Source organism: Myotis davidii, unplaced genomic scaffold, assembly GCF_000327345.1.
Source record: "Myotis davidii unplaced genomic scaffold, ASM32734v1 scaffold227, whole genome shotgun sequence".
Classification (NCBI taxonomy): Eukaryota; Metazoa; Chordata; class Mammalia; order Chiroptera; family Vespertilionidae; genus Myotis; species Myotis davidii.
Window position 1 is genome coordinate 676884 of NW_006298519.1, and position 14518 is coordinate 691401.

At 39.9% G+C, this 14518-nt stretch overlaps 1 protein-coding gene across 4 annotated transcripts in view; it reads left to right on the forward strand.

Moving 5' to 3' along the window:
- Positions 1-14518, forward strand: part of TTC3 (tetratricopeptide repeat domain 3) — a 95751-nt gene that overhangs the window by 54938 nt on the left and 26295 nt on the right. For all 4 annotated transcript variants that reach the window (XM_006774129.2, XM_006774130.2, XM_015570715.1 and 1 more), the window contains 9 exons: positions 538-630; positions 1995-2062; positions 3071-3207; positions 4624-4950; positions 6022-6273; positions 9615-9661; positions 10595-10651; positions 11798-11871; positions 13531-13692. In XM_006774129.2, the coding sequence (XP_006774192.1) occupies positions 538-630; positions 1995-2062; positions 3071-3207; positions 4624-4950; positions 6022-6273; positions 9615-9661; positions 10595-10651; positions 11798-11871; positions 13531-13692 (1217 nt within the window). The remainder of the gene's footprint in view (positions 1-537; positions 631-1994; positions 2063-3070; positions 3208-4623; positions 4951-6021; positions 6274-9614; positions 9662-10594; positions 10652-11797; positions 11872-13530; positions 13693-14518) is intronic.

Genomic DNA, 14518 nt, shown 5'->3' on the forward strand with positions numbered 1-14518 from the left:
TTAATTGTTTTTAATGATTTCAAAGAAGGGAGGGGGAGAGAGAAAATCAGTGATGAGAGAGAATCATTGATTGGCTGCCTCCTTCACACTCCACACTGGTGATTGAACCCACCATCCAGGCAATGTGCCCTGACTAGGAATCAAACCATAACTCCCTGGTTCAGAGGCCTACACTCAACCACTGATCCACACCGGCTGGGTACTGTGGCTGTGTTTTTGTGTCTGAATTGACGTTTCCTGGTACATATTCTTGTGACAGAGGATAAAGATCAAGGGCCAGTCCATTCAGCGTTTCTTAAGCTTTTGTTGGGACATGCTTGGTGTATGTCCTGTCAGCTCTCCTTGCACTGACCAAAGCAAGTCATTCCTTTTGCAGGGAGGCTCCACAGGTCCCATGGCAACAAGCAGGGACTTTCAGTGCCGCCCTGAAGGAGGTTTCTGATGACATTTTAACCATTCCTGATGGTTACAGTAGTATACATGTTTAGATTTATTTTGATATGCAGCACTCTTTTTTTTTTTTTTTTAATCAAATAGGAGTTTCTACAAGGAATTTGTCTTACCCCTGACTGTGAAGGTATCATCTCTAAGATTATCATCTTCAGCAGTGGTGGTCAAGTTAAATGTGAAGTAAGTATCTAATTAAGGGGAAATCTTATTAAATTGACAATGAGAGTGCTTGTACCTTTTAAAGCATGATTTAAATTTATGAAAGTTGTATGATTTGGATTTGTCTTTTCTAGGAAACAGTTTCTTAATTTCAGACAATATACAAACAATTAGGATGTGAGAATGCTTCTTTGCAATAAAGGATTCTCACATTCTTTTATTTCATAGCAGGAAAAGGAGGCTTTTACAGTTTAGTTTTACTGTTATCACTCTTTTTATAACCTTGTTTTCTTTATTCCCAGTAAACTTCTGGTTGTTTGAGAGTGAGGGTACTTAGGGAGGGGAGGAGTGTCTTAAGGGATTGATTACCTTTACCTGGTCTATATGGAGGTGGCAGGAGTGGGTTGTTATAATGATACTAGGGGCCCAGTGCATGAATTCATGCACCTTGAAAGCAGCTGTGGGCTGCAAGGCTGCAGTGGGCTCAGAGGCGGGTCTTGACCCATTCTCCACACCCCCGCCCGGCCCCTTCTTCCATGGCTGTCTGCCGGCAGCCCCACTCCCACCGCCGCCGCTCCCACACACTGATGGCGCCGGCCCGGCTCACACCCACTGACAGCGCGGAGCGACTGGGGCTGCCGCCAGCAGTGGGTGAGAGTGGGACCAATGCTGGTAGCAGGTGTGAGCCGTGGCTGCTGCCCCGATTGCCTCTCAGGAGTAGGGGGAGGTGGAGAAGCCCTTAGGGGCAATCAGGACCAGCAGCCGCCACCGCTCACACCTGCTGATGGCACCAAGTTTTCGGGGTCAGCTCTGGGTGCCAGCAGCAGGTGTGAGCAGCAGCTCCGGCACTGGTAGCGGGTGTAAGCGGGGCCAGCGCCGGCAGCAGGTACCAGCGCCTGGCGGGATCGTGGCACATGGGAACAAAGAATTTTCAGTAACCACTAGAGGCTCGCCCCAATGACAGCACCTTGGTCTTGCACCCCTGCTCACCTGCTCCACCATCCCACCACGGTCGATGCCTGCCATGTTTCGCACACGCCCCCTGGTGGTCAGTGCATGTCGTAGCAACCAGTTGTTTGGTTGTTTCGCTGTTCAGTCTATTTGCATATTAGGGTTTTGTATATATAGATTTGTAGTTTATTTGATCTCCGCTTTTAATTTGAAAAACATTTCTTGCTAAAGTGTGTGTACTCTCTCGTTTCTCTTTTCAATACATTATTTTACTAAAGTTTTCTGGGCTTTTGTCTGGGTCAGAGCATCATCACTGTTCTCTGCCAAACTGACCATTGACTGTGTGTGCTTCTGAAATGCTTGTTTCTTGTGGTTTTGTGCTTTATGTCCTGGGAGTATAAGACAAATTTCTGGTATCTTTGTTTTATTTAAAGTTTGAACACAAAGTCGTAAAAGAAAAGAAGGTTCCTTCAAAACCTATTCTGAAACAGAAATGTTCTAGGTAAGATTTTTAACAATCCATCACTAGCTTCATGATTTCTTTTACAATATAATTTCTAAATTATGCTGTTTTCGAATTGGCTGTGCACACATGTCCAATTAAGTGGTTTTAAAATGCCTTTTATGGATGTTTAAAATTTAAAGAGAACTAGTCTGGAATGGTTAAATACTGAAACTTGAATCATAGAGTTACTTAATGGTTGAATTTACAAGTAAAATTATGACATTTGATGTTGTGAAATGACGTTTCATTAATAGATTTGGCAGTTGGATAAAAATTGTATACTTAGCTCGCAGGTGTTTAAACTTTAATTCCAAAAGCATAGCTTCTTGTTATCTCTCTTCAGCAAACATTTTGAACCAGTGACTTATTTCTCACACTGAAATACTCAATGTACTGTCAAAATTATTTCCTTCTTTGTATTTTCTTGTTCAGATCAAATAATTTCAATGTTTTTTTGCTTTTCTTTTTGGTCCTGCCTCTTGTTTTCCATTCTAATAAGTGATTTTTTTTTCATCATTGGTGACCAAGAAAAAGCAAAAGAAAAGAGGAACAGACTTATTTGTTGAAGAGAATTCATTGTAACCATATTAACCAAATTCCGTAGTTGGGGCCATTATTGGGATGTGAAAATAATAGTTTACTGTGGGATCTTTTTTTTAAATAAGTGTGTACATGTATTATCTTGCAGAGTAATTTTTATTGTTCCTATTCACCTTAAGCAGTAACTTGTGAGCATGGAAATAATATCTGTGCCATCTGTATGTGCCATCCTTAGTGAAGTTCCTCAGTCCCCGAAGCCCTGGTTTTCATGAAACAAGTACTGTTGGTTTGACTGCATTAACCTCGTGTCAGCAACTTTTGATCTTGAACAGAAGATGCAGGCTAAGCTCTGACTAGAAAGGAACACTCCTAACTTACCGCTTAGAGAATGCTTTCTATAGTAGCCAAAGGAAAATAGTTGGATTTATAACCAGGGAATTATCACTAATTGTAAATGTTTATCAGCCTAGAGAAGCTAAGACTGAAAGAAGACAAAAAATTGAAGAGAAAGATCCAAAAACAGGAAGCAAAAAAATTAGCACAAGAAAGAATGGAAGAGGACTTACGGGAAAGTAATCCACCCAAAACGGAAGAGCAGAAAGGTATGCTGGAGTCCAAGGCATAATAACACTAACGTATTCTCGCCTAGACTATGAATGTGAATACTCATCCTACTGGGACTTAGGTTAATTGTTACTGAATTGAAATTTAGGTTTCCGTTAATATTTTAATACTGTCATGGGAGCAAATGGTACACAGAGCACTGATTTTGGAAGCAGTACACAGGGATTCAAAACACTACCTGCCACCAACCTGGGGCAGGCTGTGAGTTTACTCTTTGCTGAACTGAAGGTGGAAATAATGTTTGACGATGGTCTGTAGACTCCACTATGTGGATTTAGGTCCTAAAACTGTGAACTATGAAATCACTACTAATTATCTGAAATAATGCTGAGTTCAAATAAAGCTATTCCTAAAAGGTACCGTAGAGATTGCCTAGTACAGCCTTTTTGTTTTATGTTCATCTTGTCATCATTCCATGATCAATGTGGGAACATATCTGGTAATTTCACTATTTCTGTGGACATGTTGGTCTGTATGTATACTTCCAGATGACTGGAAGTAAGTTATTCTCATTTTCTACGATGGCCATCTATAAAATAAAATATTTCCTCTTGCTGTCTTTATTTTTTTCATCTAGTATTCCATTAATGTTTCACAAATGAACCAAAATGATCTTTCTTACTGAAAAAGTTTTCAGTGAATGTTGGTATTTTAACTTCGTGTGCTTCAAGAGGCTAAATGGCCATCCTGTAGGAAGATGAGTGGACAGGACGATGAACTTCTGAGATATTTTCTGACTAGTAGTCAATGAGTCCACAGGTCTGCAATTTAGGATCCAACAATAAGATGAATACTAAGAACTGCCAAATATTAATTGAATCTGTAACTGAATAAATGATCCCTTTAACTCCAAAAAACCCCTTAGTATTCTTAATGACTAAACATGTTTACTGGGTATAAGCATGTTATATTGGATATAAAATTTATAATTTTAGGTAGTTGATGAAGCTGGGTTAGATTGGTTGAGGGAAGTAACTTTATTTTAAAGGGATAAAATTTCAGATGTTACATGAGTGGTACAGAGTGAAGGAGATAAGGTACTTTTTCTGTGTTTTGTTGAACGTGAACTTCTATATTTTTTAAAGGTATTGTTAAATACAGGGTGGAGCAAAAACGTACCCTTGTGACTGAGCGAAACACAGAGTTTATTCTTGTATTATTATTTATTAATTATTGTATTATTTCCTATGTGAACAACTGTAAACGTACTTTTGCCCCACCCTGTATTTAGATTCCTAATTTAAAATTTGAGTTGTTTATTTAAAACAACATGAAGAATTCATCTGTGCCATGTTTATATTGCTCTGTAATGTTATAGCATTTCTCTCAAAGTTTCTATCTCTGCAGGTTGGTCCTATTTCTCACTGTAACTGACCGCTGTGGTTTATCCTTAGAAACGGTGGCCAGTGCTGAGAGCTGTCAGTTCCTGGACGACAGGATCTTGCAGTGCATCAAGCAGTATGCCGACAAGATCAAGTCCGGGGTGCTGAACGCGTCCACGCTCCTCAAAGAGCTGCTCTCCTGGAAGGTTTTGAGCACAGAAGACTACACAACCTGTTTTTCCAGCAGAAATTTTCTAAGTGAAGCGGTGGACTATGTCATTCGTCACTTAATTCAAGAAAAGAATAGAGTCAAAACAAGGATATTCCTGCATGTTTTGAGTGAACTTAAAGAAGTGGAGCCAAAATTAGCTACTTGGATCCAGAAACTTAATAGCTTCGGTATGTCATTCACTTTTAGAGATGCAGTTTGGTAGAAAGGACACATGTGGGCCTCAGAGTCTTTTTTTGTTTTCCTGTCATTATTTATGACTTTTTTTAAAGTAGGACTACAAATGGGTATGGTTAAAAATACTGTTTTTCCAACTCACAATTTATAGCTTATTTTACAGAAAGGTTATAATATATACTTTCAAAAGGTGTAAACACAAAAAAGTTTAGTCAGTTAGAAAATCCAGTCCCGTATTATGTTAAGTATTTGTGAACGTGTGAAATGTAAGAACTGTAAATACCGGGCCAGCCATGGGTACATAGCACCCCTGTCCACCCCCTGTTGTGCCCTCTGGGTTCCTGTGGTTCAGAAGTCTGATTCCTTAATGGAAAAGTTAGAGGGAAGAATGGATGGAATACTTGCTTAGGATCACCCTCGGCAAATCTGTGCTCAGGACTAACCATCTCTAAGGATGAGGAGAGAAGTACCTGTGTTGTTGTAAACCATGGGATTATAAAACTGTTCCTCTCTCTTGGTTTTCCTGGTTTGGCTGAGGAAGGCCCAACCAGGCTCTCTGCCCATGGCCCTCAAGCAGGCACTGGGGAAGGCGGCTGCAGGCAGAGTTGTCTAACCATTTCCTGTTTTAAAGGGTATTTGGGAATATTACTTTTTGTGCATATTACTGATGTTTTGTTACTATGGAATATGTGTAGTAAAGCATTATAAAATCTTGCTAGTTTGTACTGATTGGAATGAAAGTCATTATCAATTAGTGAGAAGGTTATTGCTGTATTTGTAAAGGAATTTAATTCCTTTTTCTAAGTTTAATAAAAATAACTAATAATAGAAGCCTTTGGGCCACTATATTCAACTAATAGATATGAATTATTGCAATTAGCATGTCCATGTTAAGTGGTGTTTATGAAATGTATGATAGCTTAAACAAGTTTATTCTCAAGTATTTACATGTTCTCACTGCAATTGTAAGCAAACTGTAATGGAACCATTTCCAGGATGTGAAGGTGAATGTAGTTTTGCAGTAAGTGGTTTTCCATCTGATTTGGGTTTTGTTTTTATCACAGGCTTAGATGCCACAGAATCTTTTTTTTCTCGTTATGGAGCATCTCTCAAGGAGCTAGATTTTAGCATCATGACTTTTCTCTGGAATGAGAAGTATGGTCATAAACTAAACTCTATAGAGGGAAAGCAACTTGACTATTTCTGCGAGTCGGCATCATTGAAGGAAGCCCGGTGTCTGATTTGGCTGCTGGAAGAACACAGAGACAAGTTCCCAGCCTTGCACAATGCGTTAGACGAATTCTTTGATATCATGGGTATGTGGGTCGAGTTTCAGTTTATATTATACCTAAACTTGGGGGGGAAATGTGTATTTGTGGAGGGTAGTGATTAAGAATAGTACTTTTTTTCATGTTAAAACCTTTTTATTCTATGGAACTCAGTGTTGTGGACATATTCAGATCACTGTTCTCATCTTAGATAGTTTGACAGTGTAGTGGCAGAGATTGCATGTTGACAGAATTTATTACGAAATGGGTTTGATCTGGAGCGGTCAGGAAAATGGCTGCAGGAGGTGATGTTTTCAGAACCTAAAGCGGACAGACGGCACCTCTGCTGTGGGAGGAGTGGGAACCGCGAGTCAGGAATAGTGGGCTCTGGCTCACTTCTCCCTCATCCCTTAGAAAGCTTGTTTTTACGCTGCTTTGCGGCCATGCTAGGTGTTAACAAGGAATTCAGGAATGCTTCAGCTCTTCCCTGCCCTCAGGACCTTTTGCTCTTCAAAAGGGAATAAGATGAATATACGTATAATGTGGGGGTAAGCCCAGTGAGAGAAGAGTGGGTAAGTGGGTTCAGACGTCGGAGTGAGCACATGCATTCTCCCGGGAGGAGGAAAGCCTGGTGTGGGGGTGGGGTCCGAGCTGGAGGTGGAATTGGACAGAGTGACCTCCCGGCCTAGAGAGGATGGAGGGCAATCAGGGACCTGTGGGTAAGGGCTCGGAGTGCAATTTGGCTGAATATGATAACTGGTGGTTAATTCTTTAGCTTCTCTTGATTCATAGCTTCTTCATCATTAAAATAAGAGAATTTGGAGCCAGTGATCTGTGTGGTCCCATTTTGCCTAAATTATAACATTTTAGATTCTAAATTAATTTTAATTTCTTATTTTTGCTACTACATGTATGTCTTAGGGTAATGCCTCTCCCCTTCCCCCATCATCAGAAGTTGACTTTATTGTTAGGCATTAGACTTGGAAATTTCGTGGTGTTTGTTTTAAAATGTACATTAAAAGTCTGGCCCTGTACAAAAATGTCACATGTTACAAAGTTCAAATGCATGTAAGGAACCAAAGGCTTGCTTTTGCTGTGGTTCTTGTGAAGGGCACACCCACGTAGGAAGGCTTTATTTCTCCAGGACTCTCCTCATGACTGGAGTGACAGGGCACAGACAGCCTGAATGTATTCCATCAGTTTGCTGCTGCTGCCAAGAAAATGCTGTCTCCGGACTGAGCTTGCACAACCCAATGCATGTTTGGGTCACACCACCGGACAACTGAAAAGGACACAGTTCCCACTGTGTGCATTTTTCTGATTCTGGTGTTCTGTACCTAAAATGCACAGACCACCGGGCTGTAACCCATTCTCTGCTCTCGGCCAGAGGATCGGAAGCCAGCAGCAAATGACTGGCCAACAGATTTTCAAGTCCCGTAGCTCTGCCTCTCACCTTTACCCTGACATTTTCAGTTTCCTCTCCTTTCATTAGAAGTACTTATATTTCTTTAAAGTTTAAAAGTCCATGGATCTTGTAGATAAAGATATTCACTGATGTCACCAATGCTATGGTAGTTGGGAGCCCCAGCCTGCCTCCTGAAGTCTGGGTGCATTTTCCCTGTTGGAATTTCTGTGTAGAAAGCCAAGAGGTCCCTTGAGAGCAATGTGTCTGAACTCGTTTACCTCACTTACTGAATTTATCTCGTCAGTAACATGGTTATATATCCGGTTTTTAAGCAGGAAGCCTGGAATTGGTCTCGATTCTTCCTTCTCCCTATTACTCCATACCTCGTTTGTCAGCAGTCCAAATGAGCTTCATCTTGGGTATCTCCTTCCCTGTCCATCCCACTTCCTAGCCAGGAGCGCAGTAGTCTTTCCATGCACTAGTCAGTAGCCTCCAAACTGGTCTCCATACCTAGACCCTCCCCCTCCAAATCTTCCTCCTACGTTGCCTCTAGGGCAGTGGTTCTCAACCCTCCTAATGCTGCGACCCTTTAATACAGTTCCTCATGTTGTGGTGACCCCCAACCATAAAATTATTTTTGTTGCTACTTCATAACTGTAATTTTGCTACTGTTATGAATCGTCATGTAAATAACTGATATGCAGGATGTATTTTCATTGTTATAAATTGAACAAAATTAAAGCATAGTGATTAATCACAAAAACAATATGTAATTATATATGTTTTCCGATGGTCTTAGGCGACCCCTGTGAAAGGGTCGTCATGACCCACAGGTTGAGTACTGCTGCTCTAGGGACTCTTGAGGAACATCTGTCTGATCCTGTAACTATTCTCTTTGGGAAGCACTTGCTTAGTTTGCCTACAGATTAAATTCACATCATGTATCTGGGCTCTTCGTCACTCTACCCATCTGCCTTCTTTTTTTTTTAATATATAGTTTATTGATTTTTCTACAGAGAGAAAGGGAGAGAGATAGAGAGCTAGAAACATCGATGGGAGAGAAACATCGATCAACTACCTCCTGCACATCTCCCACTGGGGATGTGCCCGCAACCCAGGCACATGCCCTTGACCGGAATCGAACCTGGGACCCTTCAGTCCGCAGGCCGACGCTCTATCCACTGAGCCAAACCGGTTTTGGCCCCATCTGCCTTCTGAATCGACACCACACCAATGACTGTGTCCCAACCTGCACTGTGCTTTCCTGCCTCCTGTCTTTGCTCATCCAGTTCCTCCAGCCACATCCTACCCCGTTGCGTGTTCATTTCAAGCCCCTTCCTCCCCAAAGCCCTTGCTGATCCCTCTGGGCCGCTTGAAGACTTCATTATTCCATCAGCTTTGCTCCCATATATTTATTGTGGACAGAGTTAGCACACTGGGTGGCAGGCATCTGCCTGGTTGTCTTTTTTGTAGAAACAGGTGTGTGGGTGGCAGGGACTGATTTGTGCATCTCTATTCCCAACACCTGGCATAGAGTTTGGCACCTAGAAGGCACTCAAATTATGCTGAAATGGGTTGAAATTTTGTGGTTCTTTGAAGCTGGTCTCCCATTTAGTTAGCCATTTCACCCTTGCCTCCTAAACTAGACTTGTGTCAAAGCCAAATGAGGCATAGAACATAGTCTGTGTCAGTGTACCTGGGGTGGTTTTCTTTAAAGCTACAGTGCAGGGGTGGGGAATGTCTGGCCCGCCAAGGCCCGAGTAATCATGTGGTCTGGCCCTGCCAAGGCATTAGGGATGAGTTAATTGAATGTTTGAACAAATAGAGCTGGCTAATTTTTAAGTTGATAATTTGGTGTGACCCACGAATGATGTTGTAAATATCCAAATGGCCCTTGGCAGGAGAAGGGTTCCCGCCCGTTTTGGTGTATTATATGGCGATGTTAATGCTTCGCTTGCTCACAAAACGGTCTCTCTTCCTGCAGACAGCCGCTGCACTGTGCTGAGGAAACAAGACAGCGGGGATGTGCCAGTGAGTCATTTGATCACTTTAAATGCTGTGTTCTGGTTTGTGTTGGCCAAAGGAAGGGGAGGACCCAGGCCAGTGTGGTTCCATCCTCGGTGGCACTCCCAGAACCCAATCTGGAGGACTTCCCATAACGTGCTGTTACATTAGGAAGTTAATCCCAACCTGCCCCTGGAATTGGAACAAATCAGCAAACGCTGAGGCTTACGTTAGACAACGGCCTTAAAGTCTCACAGCTAATAAATGTTCGTCTCAGAAACAGGAAAGCAGTTCTTGGATAATCCCCGCGCATAAAAATGAAAAGTTATCTGTAATTGTGAACATTTTCATGTTTTGCTCTTTAAGAAAAATAAAGGGACTTTGTTTTGAGTGCCTCCAAATTGAGTTTAACTTAGAATAATGCCAGAGTTGTCTTCCTTAGTAGGTTGTAGCAGTTTTCAAACAGAAAATTGCTTGTTTACTTGACAGGATCAAGTCATCTATACTTGAAGTTTTGTCTTAGTCCATCTGTCAAGTATTGCCTAGCTACACTTGGAAGCACAACTAAGACCCCTGTGAGAGGTCACAGATTCTCCTAAGTGCACTGCCCATGCTCCTGTGTCTGGCCAGGTGCACGTGTCTAGTTTGCCTAAGTAAAAGGAAAATCATTAAAATACTATCAGCACGTACCTGGAATTATCGTAAAAGTCTGATATAAACTATTGAAAATGAGTTCAAAATGTTGGAACAATGTAATTTTAGTTATAACATTAGGCAACATTAAACTTTTTTTAATTTCTGTTATAAATCATAACAATAGGGCTGACACACTATAGTGTTATTTTTGTTAAACATTTTATGTAATTCAACTTATGACCAGTCTCAAAATCATGGTATAATACATGGTAGCTTCGTACTGCTGTTACTTGAGTGTTCAGCGATTTCCTTTTCCTTTTTTAGTTTAATCCTACCAAGATAAAAAACAAAGGCAAGAAAAAGAAGCCAAAAGATTTAAAGGTATGGAGTATTTTCTGAGTTAATTCTTAGGTAAAATAATTTAATGTGTAAGTTAGAAGTAACGAGTTCTTGGGATATTTTGAAGCATTTTATTGAGATGAGTTTCTAGGCTTTAAAGATATTTTGGCAGTCTTCTACATTTTGAACAAATTCAAGGTTCATATTGTACCTAAGTAACACTTAAAAGAAACTTATTTTTATTGTCCTTTTTATTTTCTGAAAATTTCTGAGTAAAGACAATTTTCATAATGTGGAAATTTGTCTGGGTGGTTCTAGAACAGGGTAACCAAGACAGCTTTGGGGTCAGCTAGACCTGAATTTATAGCTTGGCTCGTGACCAATTATTGTGATTTTTATTGCTGTTTCTGTTATCTCTGTGACCTTGGGCAAGCTATTTGACTTCCCTATGCCCTAGTGTTACCATTTGTATGATGACATGATACCTCTTATCAACAACAAAAATATTCAAAATAAAAGGGGTAAATACTAACCATTAAAGCAGAATCTCAGACTTGAGAGGCTCCCTTCCTTCCTCTCACCCAAGGCCAAGCTCTAAACCCATGAGTTCACTAGTGGGCTCTTCATAGCTCTCATGTATTTGAGGGCTCATGTTGGGGGCAGGTGTGGAAACAGTGAACAAATATTACAGGAGGATGAGAGCAGTCAGTAAAATTAATGGGTCCTGACTGGTTTGGCTCAGTGGATAGAGCGTCGGCCTGTGGACTGAAGAATCCTAGGTTCGATTCCAGTCAAGGGCACGTACCTTGGTTGCAGGCACATCCCCAGTAGGGGGTGTACAGGAGGCAGCTGATTGATGTTTCTCTCTCATCAATGTTTCTAACTTTCTATCCTTCTCCCTTCCTCTCTGTAAAAAATCAATAAAATATATTTTTTTTAAAAAACTAATGGGACTTTTAAACTGAGTGACATTTAAATTTTTTGGGAGTGTGGTAAGCTACCTAAATGTTAATTTGGGCCTATTTATGGTTGTTGAAACTTTTATTATTAATGTGTTCCTATTCAAAAGACAATTTAGATATGTTTCATATATTGTCAATTTGCATGCTTATTTATGTAAGCAGTCATCAGTATTAATGGCAATTTTAAGGTAGAACATTATTGTCATTCTTCTGTCTTTTAAACCAGCCTATGTTAGTTGGGTCTGGAACAACTTCAGTAACACCTAATAATGAGACTATCGCTTCAGGTGAAGACCATAAGTAAGTACAGTTTTTAAACTTTTGCTTCATTTTAACTCAAGTGTTTTAAGCGATGTTAATTTAATGTACTTTACATTTGTGCTTTCCCTAACTTCTCTGTCTAAAGATATGCATCTATGACAACAACCTTATGTGACCATCTTGGTTGAATTTATAGCATGGCTTGTCAATGTTGAAAATTCATAAAAACTGCATTAAAATCACAAGGTTGCCCTAGCTGGGTGGATCCATTGGTTGGAGTGTTGTCCTGTATACCAGAAGGTTGTGGGTTAGATTCCCATCCATAGCACTTACCAAGGTTTTAGGTTTGATCTCTGGTCAGGGTGTGTACGAGAGGCAACTGATCCATGTTTTTCTCTCCCTTTCTCTCTAAAACCAGTTAAAAAAAAACATATCCTCAGGTGAGGACAGTGAAAAAAAAAATAAAATCACAAGGCTGATGATAGTCACTTGATAAGTGTGAGAACCTACTATGTGCAAGATACTATGGGGCAATCCTAGAAAATGTTCTTTAAAATGTTCATTGAAGAGAATGTTCTCTTGATAATTACTGGCATATTTGCTAAAACAGGAGAAATGGAGATGTTTTGGAAGTTATATATGAGGCAATAGTTTAACCTTAAATGTTAGTGATTTTTAATAACATCTGGTTGTTGAAGCTAAATTTTGAAGAAACAAATAGACATAAGTAGAAATAAAACTAGTCAGTAGCAGTGACCTTTATATATCATATTCTTTTCTGGGCTAAAAAACACACCTAAAAAGTTTGAGGTTTTTTCTACATTTCTTAAAGAGGTTGTGTAACAGTTGTTTTGCACAGTCATTTTCATAGATTCTTTAAGTGGAGAAATTGTTTAAAATTATAATAGCCTATATTTATATTACACTTATACCAGGCATTATTCTAAGAGCTTTCCATATAGTATAACTCATTTAATCCACTCTTTCACCCTAGGAGATAATTATTATTATGTTCATTTTATATGTAAGGTAACTAATGCACAGTGTAGTTGCATGACGTGCCCAAGGACACAGCTTGTAAATAGCAGAGCCGAATTTTAAACCCAGCAATCTGGTGGAGAGCCCACACTCAAACTGCATTTTGTAGAGTGCTAAAATCAACCCCTTTAAAAACAAATCTTTTTCTTAAGTACCAGTCTCGATTTCACTTTAAATTAATAGCAGTTATAAGAAAACTTTCATTGTTCACTATAACAAGTTACAATCAATGCAACATTGATTCTTTTTATCTTTTAAACCCGGGAGTTTTAAAAAATGTGCTCTTGGTAGCAAGAATAAGTAGGTAATTAAAAGTGCTTATTCAGTAGTCAGGCGCATCTACTTCTTGACTGTAATTGTGGGAGGTAATTTCCCTGCATTAAATTCTCTGGTAGCAGGTTTTTGGTTTTTTTTGCATCATAATACCACATAACATGTTAATATCTTTATGTTTATTTCCATTTAATGTTGGTGAGGCAAAAGTAGGTTTGTAGTTGTGAGTACATGAGACAGAGTTTATTTTTGTATTATTATTTATTAATTATGGCATTATTTTCCATACAAACAACTGTAACCTACTTTTGCCTAACCCTGTATTATTCTCGGTCACCTAAAGCAGGGTCAATTATTAAAAAAAAAAAATTTTTTTTAAATCAACAGACGCAATTCAAATTCCACAGGCCCGTTTGTAGTGCCTGACCACCTTCGGCAAGATGTAGCAGAATTCGAAGCTCTGTATGGACAGCACAGCAATGAGTATGTTGTCCGTAAAAAGAAGCTGTGGGACATTAACCCAAAGCAAAAAAGTTCAACTCTGTATGAGTGAGTAGAATGTTTCTACAACAACTATTTTATATGGGGGCTGCCAGTTAAAGGTGTTGTTTAATTTGTGTCTCAAATGATTATTAAATGAATCAATTGATGGCTTGTAAACTCTGGGAAAGGAAAGCGTTTTTATAGCTTTTGTTCAGTATTATACAAATAAAACTGAGGGTTTTTAATTATTAAATTTAAAATCCTAATGATTATTTTGTCAGTTTGAGTTGCTAACGTGGATACTTCCTGCTTCCAAAACTGTCCTGCTACGTCCTGATAGGACTGATAAAAGTTTCCAGCCATGAACGTTTCACCATGAATTTCAAGTTACACATTTGACAAGGGGGAGAATGATTATGTGATCTCATTGTCCTTATGTTGATGGATGCATCTGTTTGGCATCTTATAAGTCCAGCGAGTAGCTTGGTGAAGTGTTAACCTTTTACCTGGAAAAGGATGCCCAGATCTTATTCTTCCGCCTGATGATGGCTGTTTAGCTGGATGACCCTGTGTCCCTGCATGGTATCGGAGACTTGACCTCCTGACATTAACCTAATAAAAGAGAAACTGACTTTCCTTTTGAAGTAACTTGGGTGTGAGTTACTTTTGGATTGAAAATGTGGATGTTAAATTAGCACTTAAGGCGAGTGTGAGTGGTTATCCTATATAATAAAACCCTAATATGCAAATTGACCAAACGGCAGAATGACCAGTCGCTATGACACGCACTGGGGATCGGGCCTAAGCCAGCAGGTGGACATTCCCCAAGGGGTCCCGGACTGCGAGAGGGTGCAGACCAGACTGAGAGACCCCCCTCTTCCCGCGCCCCCCC